The sequence below is a fragment of the Onychostoma macrolepis genome, chromosome 03, assembly GCF_012432095.1.
Source record: "Onychostoma macrolepis isolate SWU-2019 chromosome 03, ASM1243209v1, whole genome shotgun sequence".
Taxonomy (NCBI): domain Eukaryota; kingdom Metazoa; phylum Chordata; class Actinopteri; order Cypriniformes; family Cyprinidae; genus Onychostoma; species Onychostoma macrolepis.
The window spans coordinates 18717473-18738090 of record NC_081157.1 but is presented as its reverse complement, the minus strand read 5'-3'; the positions used below and the strand labels follow the sequence as shown (position 1 = coordinate 18738090).

The window sequence follows — 20618 nt, the reverse complement described above, 5'->3', positions numbered from 1 at the left end:
AGGAACATGTAGGCTAAATGAGGTTTTTACATGAGTAACTGATATTTACAGGGAAACATCAAATCAAATAAGGCACAATTTATGTTTCTGTGTCTGTCAGAACTATGCATTAAATATATTTTTGACAGTTTACTTTAACAGTTTATTATATATACATATATGTATGTATATGTGACTCCAGGGACAAGTAAAAAGCATAAAGCCTCTGTAAATTCTCTCAGGATCTGTTTGTCTTAGGTGATATGCCAAATTTTGCATCACATGTATTCTCACCCTGACCTCCATATGTGGTGGCATCAAATATAGATTCCCCATCATCCACTGAGAGAGGATCTGAGATGACAGTTAAGCCTGACATGGCATCGTATGCCGTCTGACATCCTCACAGGTTGTTCACGCTTTCTAAGAGCATCAGGGGCTAATGGACTGTTGGCAGTCATCACCTCAAGGAAGAATCCGTCTCAAGCTGCCCTAATTCCCTCACCGCCTTTGTGTTTATGTCTCGAGACAGAGCGCTTGCGTGACATTAGGTGACACTTTTTTTTTTTTTATTAAAAAACATTGAAATGTTGATTTCATGTGGTCAAATAGATAGTTCTACCTTTAAATGTGTTATAAATTGGCACAATTGTGAAATCGAATTGTTATCTATAGTGTCAGAATTTTTGCTCTAAATTACAACTCCATCTGTAAAAGAAAAAAATTGCAAAAGTGAAAAATAGTTTATTGCAGTATACACTATATTGAGAAGTATTGTCAACGCTGTTTGCCAACTGTAAGTGGTATTGGAAAGTGGAAGTGTTTCAGAACAGCAGCAACTCAGTCCAAAACAGAAGACCACGTAAAGTCACAGAGCAAGGTCACCGAGTGCTAAGGTGCATGGTGCATAAGTCAACAACACTCTGCTGATTCCATAGCTGAAGAGTTACAAACTTCCACCAGCATTAATATCAGCGCAAAACTTGTGCAGCAAGAGCATCATGGAATGGTTTTCTATGGCCGAGCAGCTGCTTACAAGCCTCACATCACCAAGTGTCATGCCATGCATCAGATAGAGTGATGTAAAGTAGGGCTTCATGATTAATCAAAATTAAATCGCAATCACAATTAGGCAAAAGCTGCGATTGTCATGCGTATCTTTCAATGAAGCACGGTTCTGTGATCAGTAGTAAGTCTCCATCTGAAGAATGGAACTCCAAATATGCACCACAGAAGAAAGGTAATGCACATCATTCCAGGAAATGGAAGATGGAACTGCTTTTATTGATTCACTAATAAACTAATATCACAGGACTATGACAATATATGGTTTATCTTAGTTCTTATTGTAAATTTTATTATAGTAAAGTATATTTATAATGCATTGCTAAGTGAGTTTGGAATAAAAACATGTTATTAAATGTGGTATTTTGTGGGACAAGAGGTTCATAAATGCTTCTCATGTTTGGAAAGATGTTTGACGCATGTTGCTTTTTCAAATGCACGTTATAAACGACTAAAGGTAAAGGCTTGATGGTATACAGAAGCGGGTTCAGATGGAGCAGCATTTACTACACGGAGCTGTAGTTCATTGACAAGATACACAAACTGCTTTCATTATCGCAGAACGATTTAATCGTTTTAATAACCGCATGATTAAATCGGTCTGCGATTTATGAACACGGTTTTGCGTAGCTTGTCAGTGAAATACTGCTTCATTGTTAGTTTTCATCCCGAGATTTACTACTGATCACAGAACTGTGCTTCACTAGAAGATATGCATGACAATCACATTCGATTAATCGTGCAACTCGCCACTGGACTCTGTAGCAGTGGAAACCTGTTGTGTGACTAATCACACTTCTGTTTGCCAGTCTGATGGGTGAGTCTGGAGAACGTTACCTGCCTGGCTGCATTGTGCTAACTGTAAAGATTGAGAAAGTCCTGGCTCAACTACAGTCTTTCTTGTCAGATAACTCTATTAATGAAGTCTTTCAATCAGGGTTTTAAAGCTCTACATGGCACTGAATCGGCCCTGTTAAGACTCTTAAATAACATATTCAAGGAAACCCATGTCTCTTGTCCTCTTAGACTTAAGTGCAGCATTTGACTTCGTCGTCCACAAAATTCTTCTGTCATGCCTGGAGTCTTGTGTAGGACTTTGTGGTATGGTTTTATAGTGGTTTTGCTCTTATTTGTCAAATAGGTGTTTTACTGTTCAAATAGAGCATTGCGTTTCTACTGACATTCCTCATGGTTGTGGTGTTCCGCAAGGTTCGACGCTAGGGCCTGTGTTTTCAATCTATTTGCTCCCCCTGGCTTCTCTTTTTGAAAAATATGGTGTCTCCTTTCATCTATACCCAGCTTTATCTTCCCCTACAGCGTAATACGTATTCACTTCAACCATTGTTAGATTGCCTAAACAAACTTAAGCTGTGGCTTTCAAGCAATTTCTTGCACCGGTTAATGGCGCCTCTGGCTTGCTCAGTTGGGGACACTTAATTTCTAGCGATTATCGCTGATTTGATTGCACAGATACTATTTAAACTAAACTGAGCTAGACAATGACATCTCTGAATTCAATAATGAAATGCCTTTAACTGAAAATTGAGTGTTTAATCTTATCATTATACATTACTGACACTCTATCCTCCAATTTGATACTGTTAAGTGCTTTGACACAATCTGTATTGTAAAAGCGCTATATAAAGGTGACTTGACTTGACTGGGATGAAAACAAATCAGAAATTTTGTTTGGTCCTAGGGAAAATGTTGCTATTAATTTGGATCTTGGCTTCCTCACTCCATATAATACACAGTGTGCCAGGAACTTGGGCATTTTATTTGACTCCAGTTTAAGGTTTGATAAACAGATTTCAGCTGTAGTTAAGTCATGTTTTTACCAACTTCGCCTTCTAGGTAAAGTTAAGCCCCTTCCCATCTAGAAAAAATCTTGAAATGGCTATCCATGCCTTTATATCATCTCGGCTTGATTGTTGTAACTTTTGTATTTTAGTATTTCTCAGTCTTCAGTTAGTTCAGAATGCAGCTGCTAGACTGCTTGAAGGAAGTGAAACTTTGACCATATTACTCCTATTTTAATGTGCCTACACTGGCTTCCTGTCAAGTATGGGATTTTTTTGTTTTGTTTACAAAGCCCTCAATAACCTGGCTCTCAATACTTAACTGATTTGCTGCTTTCCTATATCCCATATAGAACCTTGAGATCTTGTGATCTTGGCCTACTCATAGTCCCTAGAGTTAAACTTAAAAATCATGGTGATCGTTCCTTTGCTACTGCGGGACTGACGGTTTGGAATAGCCTTCCTCCCTTTATCAGATGTTCCCCATCTATTAGTATTTTTAAATCTTATCTAAAGATTTTTTTTTTTTTTTTTTTTTTTCACCCTGACTTGTAACAACCCTTAGTATGTTTCCTGGGCTTTTTTTTTTAATTTTTTTTTTTTACTGTACTCTGCAGATCATATTTGTCTGTTGATTTCCTTGTTACTTTTATTTTATTTGTTTTATTCTTTGTAAAGCACTTTGGTCAACCTCGGTTGTGTTTTAAATGTGCTCTAGAAATAAACGTAGTTGTAGTTGTAAAGATTGGTTGAGGAGGGATGATGATAAGGAGCTGTTTTTCAGGGCTTGGGCTCGGCCCTTTACTTCCAGTGAAGGGAAATCTTACTGCTTCAGCATATCAAGACATTTTGGACAATGCTACGGTATGCTTCCAACTTTGAGGGAACAGTTTGGGGAAGACCCTTTTCTATTCCAGCACTACTGTGCCCCAGTCCACCAAGCAAAGTCCATAAAGACATGGTTGGATGAGTTTGGTGTGGAAAAACTCCACTGTCCATCACAGAGCCCTGACCTCAACCCCATCAAACACCTTTGGGATGAACTGGAACTGAGCCAAGCCTTCTCGTCCAACATCAGTGACTGACCTGATGACACAAATGCTCTACTGGATGAATGGGCAAAATTTCCCACTGAAACACCCCAAAAGTGTGTGGAAAGCCACAGAAGAATGGAAGCTGTTATAGCTGCAAAGAGGGACCAGTGTATTTAGGGGCACCAATGTGTTGTCATGAGGGTTGCAAAGGGGTGGAACATTTTCAGAAAATTTCCAAAATTTCTGGAAAGTTTCAAAGATTTTCCGGAAAGTTTCCACTTTTTTGCAACCCTAGTTTTCAAGTCCCTGTTGGTGTAATGGTCATGACATGTCCCAATACTTTTGTCCATATAGAGTACGTTGCAGTGCCTCGAAGAATCTCATTCTGATTGTTTGTTGAAATTGAAGTGTGAATTAAACTTGATTTCTGTGGTAATCAACAGCATGTCTTTAATGTTGATTGCTAGAGCTTAACTTGAAACTGCAATGTTCGTTTTAATGTGCCAAGTTTCTACATTGTTTGTTAACCATAAACAGTGTATTGTTAGTCTAATGAACAATATAATATGGTGTAAGAATATTTTGTAGGTATTATTATTTTCTTGCCATGGCCAAAAAAATCACTAATGCACAGGCTTTAATGGATTATAGTTCTATTGTCTCACTGTAAGCAACACTAAAAATGTGTGTATGTGCAAGTACCACTGATGAAGTTTAATTATGGGCCTTTTTGCATTTGATTCTGCTCTTCTTGGTGCATTTGACTCATTTCTCAACTCTGGAATCCAGTAGCAGAATCTTTTTCAGCAGTTTGTCAGTGGGATTTGAGGGTTACTTCTCAGTCACTCTCACACACATGAATTGTGTGTTTGTGTGAGATGGAATGCACCATCTGCTGGTGGTCAGCGGATGCCAGCATTCTTGAAGCGATAAAGTTTGGTTTCAGAAGGAATAGAGTTGCTATTCTGGTAGCAGCTGTCTTGACACGTAGATAATAAAATGCACACAAACGCTTGGGACCCAAGCCATATCTACAGTTTTAGAAACTGCAATAGCATGGTCTTGTAACCCTTAAAAAAAATAGGGGGTTTCTGTTAGTATTGCTGTCATTCTTATTGTCATTCTTTCACCAGCTTGTTGTTGGCATTCTATGTCACCTAATCTAATAATGGCACAAATCTACAGTTAATCCTAAATTTAACCTCTCTGGATAACCTTAATCCCTACAGACTCCAATTCAATCCAGTCTCCACCTTGCTCCTGTATGGTGTAAGGTGGTGCTGCAGTACGATTGAGGCCATATGAGGAATTAGTATTGGTTTCAAATTCAAATCTATTCTGCTGATTTCCACCCTGTAAAAAGTGGTGAGGCTGCAGATTTGGTCTGGCTACTAAAAGGATTAATAAACTGATATTTCCAGCACTCACTTGGATTGAATCTAAAATCTATGACGCTGTTCTTTTTGCCCACTAACCTCCAGTCCCTAACCACCAGTCACTTGGTGGTTAGAAGGCTCGTGCACCTGTTTCTCGCAGGCTTCTGGGAGTGCTTGTAAGTGGTTGAGTTAAGAGCTTTCATGGCTGGCAGAAGCAGTGAAGTGGGTTTGGACGAGGGTTAGTCAGAAGAAGTAGGAGCTTTGTCCTCTTGTCATGGACAGGTGTGTGTTTAGGCAGGAGAGGAAGGACGACAGACTGCAGATGACAGCTGTCACGCAGGCACTCTACACCAGCCACATGGGGAATGAAGCTCTGCAGAATGTGCTGCTGGCTACTGAGATGTATGTTTGAATTTAGTGACTAGTTGTTCTGAATGCAATGTACAAATGGGATTTTTAATTTGGTTTCTTTTGAGTTTTGTTTGGTTCGTTTTGTTCTGGGCCTCGGTTTGTTTTAGGTTTTGTTTTGTCCTGGGTTTTTTATTTTGGGCCTCAGTTTGTTTTTTGGATTTTGATTTTTGTTTTGTGTTGTGTTCTGGGTTTTGCTTTTTCCTGGGTTTTGCTTTGGGCCTGGGTTTGTTCTGGATTTTAGTTTTTGTTTTGTTCTGGGCCTTGAATTATTCTGGGTTTCGTTTTGGGATTTGTTTTGTTTTGGGTTAGTTCTAGATTTTGCTTTTTGTTCTAGGTTTTGTTTTGGGTTTCGTTTCATTCTGGTAATGAAGAATGAATGAAAACAAAAGTAATGAATAAACATTTGATTAGTTCAAGATAATGGAGTAATTTTTTTTCCCCCTGAGCCACCTCAATGTCCCTATTAACCTGAATTAACGCGCCTTATATTTACAGCATTATCAGCTGCATCTAAATGAGCTGAAATGACTTATTCTTTTGTCTCCACCTTCTTTGTCTCTACAGGCAGCTCCGGAGCCTGAGCCTGTACATAAAGAAGTCGTAGCATCTGCAGCTGTGGAAGAGCCCGTCCCTGTGCCAGAACCAGAGCAAGTATCCACCTCGTCACCTGAACCAGTGGCCGCACCAGTAGAAGAGCCAGTGCCTGAACCAGTGAAGGAGTTTGTCCCAGAACCAGAACCAGTGCCTGAACCAGTCCCCGAGGTGCCCATCCCTGAACCAGCATCTGAACCCACCCCTGAACCAGTGTCAGTGACCACCCCTGAACCAGCGCCTGCACCCATCGCAGAGCCAGCGTCCACACCAGCCCCTGAACCAGCGCCTGCACCCATCGCAGAGCCAGCGTCCACACCAGCCCCTGAAGCAGCGCCTGCACCCATCGCAGAGCCAGCGTCCACACCAGCCCCTGAAGCAGCGCCTGTGCCCGTCCCTGAGACCTCACCAGCAGCCGAATCTCTTCCAGAGGTCCTAGAGAATAATGGTATGGACAATACTCTGCAGTAAATTTAAAAGTATGTAGTTTCTGTACTCTTTTGCGTACAGTCCTGCCATTGCAGTGACAGGTGACCCTGTGAAGAATGCTGGATAACACTTTGTTTTACAGTGTCCTTGTTAGCAATGTTAAATATACTTACTATAATAATAACAGTAAATTAGTAAACCAGTAATTAGTAAATAGTAAACCAAGCCCTAATCCTATTGTTAAAGTAAGTATGTGTTGTTAATTTATAGTACTCGGCACTTAAACACATAATTACACTGCAACAAGGACACCTTAAAATAAATTGTAACCAAATGCTGTTGAAACTTCTTACTGATTCTGTGAAGGAATATATTTGGAATAAATTATTTATATATATATATATATATATATATATAAGTATCTCACAGAAGTGAGTACACCCCTCACATTTTTGTAAATATTTTATTATATCTTTGTGACAACACTGAAGATATCACACTTTGCTACAATGTAAAGTAGTGAGTGTACATCTTGTATAACAGTGTAAATTTGCTGTCCCCTCAAATTAACTCAGCACACAGCCATTAATGTCTAAACCGCTGGCCACAAAAGTGAGTACACCCCTAAGTTAAAATGTCCAAATTGGGCCCAAAGTGTCAATATTTTGTGTGGCCACCATTATTTTCCAGCACTGCCTTAACCCTCTTGGGCATGGAGTTCACCAGAGCTTCACAGGTTGCCACTAGAGTCCTCTTCCACTCCTCCATGAAGACATCACGGAGCTGGTGGATATTCGAGACCTTGCGCTCCTCCACCTTCCGTTTGAGGATGCCCCACAGACGCTCAATAGGGTTTAGGTCTGGAGACATGCTTGGCCAGTCCATCACCTTTACCCTCAGTTTCTTTAGCAAGGCAGTGGTCATCTTGGAGGTGTGTTTGGGGTCGTCATCATGTTGGAATACTGCCCTGAGGCCCAGTCTCCGAAGGGAGGGGATCATGCTCTGCTTCAGTATGTCACAGTACATGTTGGCATTCATGGTTCCCTCAATGAACTGTAGCTCTACAGTGCCGGCAGCGCTCATGCAGCTCCAGACCATGACACTCCCACCACCATGCTTGACTGTAGGCAAGATACACTTGTCTTTGTACTCCTCACCTGGTTGCCGACACGCATGCTTGACACCATCTGAACCAAATAAGTTTATCTTGGTCTCATCAGCCCACAGGACATAGTTCCAGTAATCCATGTCCTTAGTCTGCTTGTCTTCAGCAAACTGTTTGCGGGCTTTCTTGTGCATCATCTTTAGAAGAGGCTTCTTCCTGGGATGACAGCCATGTAGACCAGTTTTATGCAGTGTGTGGCGTATTGTCTGAGCGCTGACAGGCTGACCCCCACCCCTTCAACCTCTGCAGCAATGCTGGCAGCACTCACATATCTGTTTCCAAAACACAACCTCTGGATATGACGCTGGGCACGTGCACTCAACTTCTTTGGTCGACCATGGTGAGGCCTGTTCTGAGTGGAACCTGTCCTGTTAAACTGCTGCATGGTCTTGGTCACCGTGCTGCAGCTCAGTTTCAGGGTCTTGGCAATCTTCTTCTAGCCTACGCCATCTTTATGTAGAGCAACAATTCTTTTTTTCAGATCCTCAGAGTTCTTTGCCATGAGGTGCCATGTTGAACTTCCAGTGACCAGTATGAGAGAGTGAGAGCGATAACACCAAATTTAACACACCTGCTCCCCATTCACACCTGAGACCTTGTAACACTTACGAGTCACATGACACCGGGGAGAGAAAATGGCTAATTGGGCCCAATTTGGACATTTTTACTTAGGGGTGTACTCACTTTTGTGGCCAGCGGTTTAGACATTAATGGCTGTGTGAGTTATTTTGAGGGGACAGCAAATTTACAAATTTTACATTTCTAATTTGCTGCTGCTTAATAGTTAGTAAGGTAGTTGTTAGGTTTAGGTATTGGGTAGGATTAGGGATGTAGAATAAGGCATTAATATGTGCTTAATTTCTACTAATAAATGGCTAATATTCTATTATTATGCATGCTAATTAGCAACTAGTTAAGAGACCTTAAAATAAAGTGTTAACCTAATAATAGAATAAAAAACACCAAAATAAATAAAATGCAATGGAATTATGAGATTATTTCTTTAAAAAAAAAATAAATAAAAAAAATCACATTCTGGCTGGTAATTCATTTATATTTATACTTTTCTCTCATGCACTGAGGTAGTTTGTTTGGATCCTGGCTTCTTTCTTCAATCTTTCAGTTTCTTCTGGTTCATATCTGTCTGTGGCTCTCTGAGCTGCAGGTTTCATTATGCTCTGAGCGAGAGTTTTGAGAGCAGGGCTGTGAGTGCTCGCGGAGATAAACCCTCGTAGGGCGACACACTGGAGCTTTGTGCTCTGCGGCTGTAAACTGATGCCAATGTGTAACTGGGTCCTGGTCACACACTTCCTTTGTTCTCCCAGCGGTACATTGGCCTCTAGGTTACAGATTCTGCTGCGTTTACATCCAGACATCAGTTGGTGTGCTCAGATATAACCCTTGTTTGCAAAAGACCAGTGTCTCTACTGCAAAAACGTGTCAGTTAATGAATTATAACTGCAACAAAGCTAGTTTCAGCAGCACATAATGCAGATATGAAGTGTGTGAAATAGGTTTTTAGCCACCAACAGCATGTGCAGAACAGCCTTTGTCCTTGATTTAATATAAAGACTTCCTAGCTGCCGGTGCCAATGACTTGACAGGCCTGCAAGTGGATTAGACCTGGTAGGATGATAATCTGGGTTAGGAGCAGGGCACAGTGTCACAGAAGATTTTCTGCCCTTCCTGTGTTGTTGTCTGATCCGTCAGGACAATACAGACACCTTCATACTGATCGAACACCTGCTTTTTGTAACTAGATCAAGTGAGATCCTCTATAGCTCACTTAGACCGGAGACAGAAGTATTTGGCCGACATTTAAAGTGACCGGTGACAGAAATCATTCTAATTCTGATTTGCTGCTCATGAAACGGCATTTATTTGAAACCAAAATCTTTTTATAGCAGAGTAAAAGTCCACTTAATCACTTTTCGTCGGGCAAATGTTAAATCTGAAATCGTGTCTTTCAGATGTTGCAGCTGCTTTACTGACAGATGAGGTCGAGACCCCCGCAGTCGTGCCCGGTAATAAGAGGACCACCAAGTTTGAGAAGAGAATGACCAAGGAGGAGATGGAAGAGGAGCAGAGGTCAGTATTTTCCTTCTCCCTCAATCCATCCACTGAAGTCATAGCATCTCTGAATAACACACAGCAGTGAAATCTACATTTCACTGTTTTGTATTTCATATATATCTAGAAATGCTTGAATTGAACAGCATTTCAAGCATGTGAAGTGTGTATGTGATGTATTTGAAGCCTCTCCTCTGAAGTATGCAGAATGATGCTTTTTAGTGACTCTACAGTGCTAAAGTTTTTGATGGGGAATTGTTTAGTTACATAAAAAGTTACCTGTGTTGTATGCTGTAGTTTGGGGAATGTACAGTAGATTTGTTGTCAGAGGAAAATTCTTGTTATTCCTCCTCATAATTTTGGGCATTTATAGCCATGTAATGCACGGCCCTTCTCCACCCACTCCAGCACTCACTGTGGGTGTTTGGATAAGGAGGGTGAGATGATCACAACAGCGCTCATATCTGTAGCAGACTGTCAGGGGCGCTCGCGGGGGCTCAAGGTTTGACTGGAGGTTCAGGCACACTTTGCTGGGGGTGGGTGTGGTTTGTTTGCTTGATAAAATGTGTAGATTGAGCAGTGAGGGATCTGAACTAAAAAAAAAAAAAAAAGTTTACACAACACTGTTTCTAACTGAAAAAGTTTTTGAAACTTCTGTTATCATCTAAACTACAAAAACACAAATTTGTGAAAACAGTGACGTCATGCGTATTACATATTCAGTCTATAAGCATATGTGCGCAGACGTGTAGTGTTTCTTTAGAGTCACATCGCCAACTACTGGCCCGGCAAGAAAAATACAGCGTTTTTAGTCGTTTTACACAGATCCGTGTGAATGGGAAGGGTTTTGACAATGTTGTTGTCTGTACGCAAAACTTTTCAAAAATGCAAAGGGAAAACTTTTCTGTTGTCGTGTAAACATTGTGTTATTTTGTAACTACATGTCAACCAACTCTCATTAGAGTATTGGTAGGCTGTTAGGGTTTGAGTAGAATAGGTTGATATGTACTTTATAGTCGGTAGAGTGTCTGATGTACATCAAAATAAAGTGTTTGCAGATATTAAGCTGACAGACTACTAACACTTTAAAGAGAGAAGACTCTGATGTTGTTTTTTTCTGAATTTCATTCATTCCTTTTATAGAAATGACTCCTAAATCCAAATAAACCATTTAAATCCATAAATAAAATAATATCAGCATTGCTTAGTACACCAGTCCAGGGTTTCCACGAGTCAACAAGGTAAAAAAAAAAAATATTTGAAAATCGCATGAAACCTAGTTTCATCCTTTACTGTACACTAAAATGTAAAACTTTGGGAGATATATATATATGTATGTTGTTTTTTTTTTTTTGTTGTTTTTTATTTACTTTTATTAATTGATACTTTTATTCAGCATGGATGCATTAAATCAATCAAATGTGACAGTAAAGACTTAAATTGGTACAAAAGATTTCTGTTTCAAATTAATTCTTTTGAACTTTCCATTTATCAAAGAATCCTAAAAAAAAAAGTTTCATAGTTTTCACAAAAATAATAATCAGCTCAACTGTTTTCAACACTGATAATATTAAAGGGATAGTTCACCCAAAAATGAAAATTCTGTCATTAATTATTCACTCTCATGTCGTTCCAAATCCGTTCATCTTTGGAACACAAATTAAGATATTTTTGATTGAATCCGAGAGCTCTTGGAACCTCCATAGACCGCAACGCAACTGTCACGTTCAAGGCCCAGAAAGGGAGCAAGAGCATTGTTAAAATAGTCCATGTGACATCAGTAGATTAACTGTAATTTTACATGGCTGCAAGAATACTTTTTGTGCACAAAGAAAACAAAAATAACGACTTTATTCATCAGATCAAAGCATGCTCATGCATCATGATACTCCCCAAAATGGTGCTATAGGGTGACGTGGAGGAGATGAATAGTTGAATGAAGTCAATATTTTTGTTTTCTTTGCGCACAAAGTATTCTTATAGCTTCGTAAAATTGCGGTTGAACCACTGATGTCCCATGGACTATTTTAACGATGTCCTTACTACCTTTCTGTGCCTTGATCGTTTGAGGATCCTTGCTGTCTATGGAGGGTCAGAAAGCTCTCTGATTTCATCAAAAATATCTTAATTTGTGTTCTGAAGATGAACAAAGTTCTTACAGGTTTGTAACAACATGAGGGTCGAGTAATTAATGACAGAATTTTCATTTTTGGGTGAACTATCCCTTTAATGTTTCTTGAGCATCAAATCGGCGTATTAGAAAGATTTCTTAAGGATCGTGTAACACTGAAGACTGGAGTAATGAAGCTGAAAATTCAGCTTTGATCACAGGAATAAAATGCATTTTAAATTATATACAGCCATTTTAAATTGTAATGTTTCACAATATTCCTGTTTTTTTGTTTTTTTTGTTTTTATGAATTTAAAACAACTTTGGTGAATGTAAGAGACTTTCAAAAACAATAAAACATACTGACCCCAAACTTTTGAACGTGCATATTCTTGCATATTTGTCATTTCCCTTGTGAAGTGTTAGAGAGTGGGTTTACATGTGCAACAAAAAATTATATATATTAAAAAAAACATAAAATGAAATAAAATAAAAATACTTGCCTGACAACACATTATATTTTGAAGCAAGTTTTTCTCCATTTTTGATTTAAAAAAAAAAAAAAGGCATTTACATGACAACCAAAATAATGGTCATGACTAATCGCTGTTTACGAAAGCAAAATTTAAAGGGATAGTTCACCCAAAAATGAAAATTCTGTCATTTACTCACCCTCAAGTAGTTCCAAACCTGCATGAATATCTTTGTTCTGCTGAACACAAAGGAAGATATTCTGAAGAATGTGGGAAACCGAGCAGTTCTGGGGCACCATTGACTTCCGTAGTATTTTTTTTCCTACTATGGAAGTCAATGGTGCCCCAAAATATCTTCCTTTGTGTTTCGGCAGAAGAAAGAAATGCATACAGGTTTGGAATTACTTGAAGGTGAGTAAATGATGACAGAATTTTCATTTTTGGGTGAACAATCCCTTTAAGGCCTCATAGGTGGATTCTCAACAAGAACAGAGTCGTACACACTGTCTGCTTGATCTCAATTGTGCATGTAAATTCAGTCGGTGATTTGAGATGACTTCTACAGTTCCCATTTGCAGAAGTCACTGTGTGTAGCTATAGATTAGCAAGTTGACTCAATAGTCAGCACCCTACAGTACTGGTCTGTACATAATGTCCTCTGCTCCTGCCCTTTATCTTTGCAGGATAGAGTTCACAAATGACTTTACAGCTCTTTAAACAACACCAGGCAGTATGCCTGTGTCAGACCACTGGTAAGGTATCATTTACTTCAGTTTGACCCTGACACCCCCACAGTCTCACCCCTCGGCCTCCCCCATCATCACCATGTGCTGACACGCAGGGCGTAACGTGAATATCTTCCCTTCCACTCACTTTCCTTATTCAGCGACAGTTCTTGTCCCGACATGCTGATTTACACTAACAGTTCACCCAGAAATAAAATTCTGTCATGTACTCACCCTGTTGTTTCAAACCCATGAACTGTAATGTAACTATTTATTTGTAAAGTCACAATTTATTTATATTTTATTTATTAGCAAAATGTATGCATTCATTTCTAAGCCACAATTTATTAGTTTAGTGTTTATTTATTTGATTTATGAAGTCATGTATGCATTTATTTATTTTTGCAATGTAACATTTATTTGTAAATTACTATTTATTTATTTTAGTCACTTTATAGTCAATTATTGACTTTATAAATTAAATAAACTATGTGTTTATTTATTTGTAAACAATTAGTCAATTAATTTTTGTAATGTAACTTGTTTGTAAAGTCAATATTTATTTATAAAGTCACTTTATTTATTTATGCATGCATGGATGCATTCCTATTTATAGTGTTTTGTTTTGAGTTTTTTGTCCTTTTGGAGCTTAGCTGTATAAATGACAATCCACATATACCTTATGTGGAAAAGGGAAGCTTGTACATTCTACCAAACATCTGTTTTTGTGTTCCATGAATAAAAGACCGTACAATGTGGTAAATAATGACAGAACAATCCTTTTTGGGTGACCTACCCCGTTAACACTGTGATCCAGCTGTTTCATAGAGTTTTAGATCACTGTGTCTTCTGCACATTATGGGTTAAATATCATGGACCAGTGGACAGTCCAGTAGTCTCAGCTTAAACTCTTGATCTCCTGCTGGTCATATTATGGGCTTTGTACACAAAGCTGAGTGGCCACATGTGTTCTGCATCTGTCTAAAAGGCCCCAGAGCTCAAGGGATTCATTATTGTGACACATTACAGAAGAAAACTATAGGGAAAAGCTCACAAATACAGGTCACTGAACACATACGAAGGAGTGTGTGTGTGTTACGTACATTCCAAAGCATTATAGGTTGATTATATGGAATAGTATAAATAGTCATTCTGATGTATATTTGCAAGTTTAAATTCGCAAGTCAGAAGACCTTTGATGGAGAACACATGATGCTACTTTGAATATTAAGAAAATTAATATCAAAATAATGTATAGCTTTTATTATATATAACTATATTAAAGGAGTGCATTACTAATCATGCATTTGGACATCTAAGCCACTTAAAAATGTCTGAATGTCACTGTTGAATTACTAGTGCAAGTGTCTGTTTATTGGTATTGTGACAGTTTATGGAAGTGCAATTTTAGCTGATCATGTTGATTGTCAATGAAGAAAAGTGAAAAGAATTTAGTGGGGGGGAAAAAAAAGCTCCCATGGCATTTGACCATGTGTGTTGTGTTGTTGTTTTTTTTTTTTTTTATCAAGATACAGTGACTTTCAGATATTTTTGGATGTGGTTTGGTGTCCAACTACTTTTTGCATTACTTTGCATTTAGATCCATTCAATCCAAAAAAAAAAAAAAGTTAAATATAGTATAGTAAAATTATACTGTAAATAAAATGTCATTATATTTTAAGAATCAATCCCTTTTAGTTATTGAGAGTGAATTAGTGTTGAATTGGACACTCTACACAGGACACCACACTGGAAATTCAACAGTTTTGCATGAAACTAGTACCGTCAAATGATTAATCACATCCAAAATAAGTTTTTTTTTTTTTTTTTTTTTTTTTTTATTACTACGTGTGTGTACTATGTATATTTATCATGTTAAATACACACACATGCATGTATATATTTAAGAAAAATGTTTTATTTCTATATTAAATATTTATATATAATATAAATTATATAAATATACATGTAAATATTTTCAAAATATATACTGTATGTGTGTGCATTTATATTTACACACACATATATTACATAAATAAAAACTTTCATTTTGGATGCGATTAATCGTTTGATGGCACTACATAAAACACAATTGATACTTTGACTCTTCATGCCTATTTATTCCTGATATATAGAATATAATAAGTTCATTTATGCATTGCAGATACTTCTATCTAAACTGACTAGCACTGCATTCAAAGTATACATTTTATCAGGTTATGCTTTCCCTCAAAATCGAACCCACAACCTTGGCGTTGTTAGCGCCGCACTCTACTTTTGGAGCTACAGGAAAGATCTTCTGAGCACAATACTGTCAAAACTATAAACATCCATCAAAACGGCTTTATTTGCCAAATAGTATCACAAAATGTTCATTCTCCACGTCCAATATTTCCAGTGGTTTATTCAGGTATTTTTAAAAAAGAAATTTGTTGTTAATTGTTTTTTAGTTTGTGGGCAATTCATATAATAACAGAACATTAATAAAACCTACATTTAATTCAAATTCAAGGATGTAGAATTTAAATCAAATTAAATTATAGTTCTGTTTCTGGTTTACAACCTAAATTCAGAAATTGAATTTAAATGTTTTGTCAAGCATTTCACTTCTGAATGACTCATTCAGCTCAGGACAATTCTATAGTGCATTATTATAAAGCCCACTTTTGGGTCAGGATGTATGAGGTGTGGCATGTTGTAATTTTTGATCAAGTAATGCATGCATAATCCAATGCTTTGTCGTAGTAATAATTGATTGTCCCACTGAAAGATATATTTAGAAGAGATTTACTGTACTTTAAACAAATAACAGAAGATATTATTTGAATTTGATCTTTGACTATATAAAGGGAGATGAGAGCTACCAAAATCTTACTGAAGTGAAATTATAGCGAAGTAGCAATTAAATATCATTGGGAGGATACTTCCAGTCTTGTGTTCTGGTTTTAGACTTCCTGTATGCATATCTTTGCATGTGTATTTGTATCATTGTTGTGCTCTGCATTGGAAACAAAGGTTTTAGCACGTTCAAAACATATATTAAAGGTTAAAAATTATTTTAAAAAAAATTTATTTTATACAATGTCCGCATATATAATGTTAGTTAGATCATACCTCAGTATTTCCTGACTCTTTTTTCCACCCTCTCTCTGATCCTTTGAAATAAAGCATCATTGAAGTGTAAATGTGGGCAGTCATGTGTTGATACACATGCAGTCCATACAGTTTTCAATTGTACGCCAAGCTCCTTTATCTCAAAAGATCAAAGAAAATGAAATCCTCATGAAGTCCTTGAACATTTTTGTAAGTCACAGTAGCACATGCTTCAAATCGTCTAATCTACTAAATATGATTGCATGAGAACAAACGTGTTTGGTAGGGTACTTTACTAACATGACCACAAGCATCTTTCCTGAATGTCTCCACGACTCTGCTGGGCTTCAGTTTAACCACTGCATGATTAACATGCTCTGCCAAGCCTTAACAAGTAACAGCAAAACACCAGAGCTGTTAACGGTGAGTGACATGCTCCTTCATCTGTTCCACTAATCAATATATTCATCTTGCAGTAAATGATAAAAAAAAAAAAGTGCTTAATTTACTTGCCCCCAAGCTGTCCAAGAAGTAGATGCATTTATTTCTTCATCAGAACAGATTTGGAGAAATTTATCATTACATCTCTTGTTCACCAGTGGATCCTCTGCAGTGAATGGGTGCCGTCAGAATGAGTCCAAACAGCTGATAAAAACATCACGATAATACACAAGTAATCCTCCAATGAAAAACTCATTTCATCTGAATGAGAGAAATATGCACAAATCAAGCACCACTTACAAGCAAAGACAATTCAGTGTTATGGATTATGGACTGATATTTTGGCCAGAAGCGTCAATTTTAAAGTGCCTTGATGGATTTGTTTTTACAAACATGCAGCTTTTTGCTTCACAAGATGTTATTTGATGGACTGGAGTGGTGTGGATTATTGTGATACTTTTATCAGCTGTTTGGACTCATTCTGACGGCACCCATTCACTGCAGAGGATCCACTGGTGAACGAGATGTAATGCTACATTTCTCCAAATCTGTTTTAAAACACATGATTTATTTGCTTCTGCATATTTAAATTATAACGCACATCTTTAAAGGCCATTTTCTTAAAGGGAAAATAAAATAAAATAAATGATCCAGAAATTTCCATTTAAACCGGACGTTACAGTTGTATTCCTGTCTATATTCTAAAAGATTTTTACAGATGGATTTGTTCATATATCATTCACTTGATTATATTTAACATTTTTATTCCTAAAAACATGGTGAAAATGTATTTATTTTTTCTTGCGTTTGACAGTATTTTCTGATTTACAAATAAAATAAAATAAAATAAGGTAAATGTGATTATACAAAATGAAACAAATTTTATCCTCGCTTTATCCAGGAGCATATTTAATGAGACATCTCTCTCTCTCTATATCTTTATCTATATATTAACATAATATCATAACATAGAATTTCAGAAAACTTGTAATACAAAACAATAGTCTTATGTAACGTGATTAACTGGTGAAAGCATTATTTATCTATTTTTACCTTTGCCCGCAGTGTCTTGCTTTTTAATTTCGAGTTGCTAATGAGACCGTTTAATTGAGTCTGTGTACGGTTAATGTTTCTCTGGGGTTTTGCTACCGTGAGTTCATGCATCTGTACTTGTATGTAGAGGGACTGTGTGTTCCTGGAGACTTTCAGGTCAATTGTTCGAGGTGGTGGCTTTATGATGCTGAATAATCTTGTTTTTATTTTTCAGAGATGCTGAGTAAGCGGAAGTCTGAGCAAGAGGGGAAAACATTCTCCCTATAATGAACCTTGAGGATCTTCGAGGAGTGACTTTGTGCTTTTCTTCTTTTTTTCTTCTTTGTTTTTGGCCTGTGAATAACTTCTTTAAGCAAAATGCCAAAGAACATAAGATTATCCTTTTCTTTTCTTTTTTTTACACTTGGGTACAACTAAATACAACTATGGCCCTTAGACTATGAAAAGCTTGTTAAAACACTGTGATTCTATGGCTTACATACAGTTAATTTAGTGTATGATTCAGACACACTTTTGCAAAGGAAAGGGAGGGAACCAGTGGTTTATGTAATTCTTCTTTCTTGCACTTGCTGGGTTAAATATGGACAAATCCAGCAACTGGGTTGTTTTGACCCAGCGGTTGAGTTACATTTTTAACACAACCTTCAGGGTAATAACCCAACCACTGGGTCAAAACAACTCAATAGCAGGGTTTGTCCATATTTAACCCAGCATTTTTTAGAGTGTAGATTTGAATATGGAGTTCAGAAATTGGGATTTCTCGTGACATGAAATAATCTTGTGCCTTTGAGCATCATGTTTTCTTGAGTCAGCCAATCAGCATTCAGTCTCACATTCTGCCCACCCTGCTCTTCCGAAATACCATCACACCCTCTTGTGGACACACACAGCCATGACCATCACAGGCTGATGGGAAAATGCTTGCACTACAGAGTCAGACATGTACATGATGAAATGTAGAAACTATGTGGATTTTTGTTGTTACTGTTTTTGGATGTTATGTTAAAAAAATTAGGTGAATCTCATCAAACATAAAGAGTGACACTTCATAACAGAATCAGGAGAGAATGGAAAAGTAGTTATAATTTGCATAAAGAAAACTAAGCCTGTTTTAGAACTATTATGATTTGTTTGCATTCTAAAAAAGTAATATTTTACTGTAATTAATATTGTGATGCATTAAATTATTGGCAATACAACAAATGCTAGAATATGTACATGGTTTTTTCTGCACTATTGTAAAGAGAATATCATTTTGATTTTGCAGTGAAATGTGACTTTTGATGGGGTTTTGTGAGATTCACCCTAATGGCTTTTGTAATATCAATAAAGAGCTGAATTTGATGAATGACCGCTGTGGCATTATTTCTTCTGATACACCGTACTTAACACAAAGAAACACCAAACAGAAATATAATTTCAACTTAATTTCCTTCAATTAAATGGGCATGAATGGAAAATTTTGTCATTTACGCTTCTTTATTTTGTTCCAAACCTGTATGAGGTGGGTTTTAATTTTTTTTTTTTTTTTTTTTTTTAAGCTGTTAAACACAAAAGATGATATTTTGAAGATTGTTGGTAACCAAACATTTGCTGGTAGCCATTGATTAGCGTGGTAGCCATAGTATTTTTAATACTACAGAAGTCAATGACTACCACCAACTGTTTGGTTACCAACCAACCTTGAGTGTAAAAAAAAAAAAAAAACTCATACAGGTTTGGAACAAATTGAGGGTGAGTAAATGATGACAGAATTCTCATTTTTGGGTGAACTATCCCTTTAAGCCATTTTTGAACTGAATGAAGCCTTTTTGTGTGATTTGTATTTATGCCGTTGTGTTTGTGCTGTAGGGTACAGCAGGAGCAGCTGGCTGCCATCTTCAGACTGCTTCGAGAGAATCAGGACACGTTTGGAGAGATGACGGAGGGAGATATGGAGGAACAGCTCAAACTTTACTCGCTTTAGTCTGACCACACACACACACACAGTTTTATATAGGACAGAACACGAGCAGGTTAACATCTGTAGCGCTGTTTAAATTTACTGTACTGTACCTACTGTTATGCTTGGGGTCACAGACACTCTAGCTCTTTATAAAAGTAATTGTAGGATTGAGGGTTAAGCAGGATTTAATGCTTGTAATTTGGAAAGAGATTCACGTTCAACCCTAAAATGTTAGTGTAAAAACCTCCACACGATCACAGTGTAAAACTCTTGCTGTAAGATACACAGATACTGTAGTGTTCTCATGTCCATATCAGCTGAACTTTTTACTTTTCTAGTTTTTTAGTGCGTGAATGGGAAATGTAGAGAGTCTACATTAGTGTTCTTGCATTTCTTTTGGTGTTGATATGGATTAATGCTTCATAATCTAATTGCAATCTACTATATAGCATTCAAATTGCATATTCAAAATATTTTACTGCTGCATTTTCTGTAGATTTTTATTACTCTTCTTGTTTGTTTGTTTCTATTTACTTGAAGAAAAAATATATTAAAATAGGATTTGTATTTCCTGTTACATTTTTCTTCAGTTTTTGAAACTGTCTTGTCCTCATAAGCACATTAAATACCACAAACATAGGGAGAAAGAGAGTGAGTGAGTGTGTCTCTCTCTCTCTCTGTGTGTGTGTGTGTGTGTGTGTGTGTGTCTCTCTCTCTCTTTCTCTCTGTGTGTGTCTCTTTCTCTCTGTGTGTGTGTGTGTGTGTCTCTTCTCTCTGTGTGTGTGTGTGTGTGTGTCTCTTTCTCTGTGTGTGTGTGTCTCTTCTCTCTCTGTGTGTGTGTGTGTCTCTCTCTCTGTGT

General features: G+C 37.4%; 1 protein-coding gene across 6 annotated transcripts in view; it reads left to right on the top strand.

The window, feature by feature from the left end:
• The window catches only part of si:ch73-366l1.5 (FILIA-N KH-like domain-containing protein), a 29130-nt gene extending 8844 nt beyond the window's left edge, over positions 1-20286 (top strand). The window contains exons 3-6 of one of the 6 annotated variants that reach the window (XM_058771279.1): positions 6229-6703; positions 9820-9937; positions 13186-13254; positions 19666-20274. In XM_058771279.1, coding sequence (XP_058627262.1) covers positions 6229-6703; positions 9820-9937; positions 13186-13219 — 627 coding nt within the window. In that variant the 3' untranslated portion in view covers positions 13220-13254; positions 19666-20274. Of the gene's footprint in view, positions 1-6228; positions 6704-9819; positions 9938-13185; positions 13999-18028; positions 19166-19665 lie in introns of those variants that run through there. The other 5 variants (XM_058771280.1, XM_058771282.1, XM_058771277.1 and 2 more) reach the window with 5 other exon arrangements.
• Positions 20287-20618: the final 332 nt, after the last annotated feature.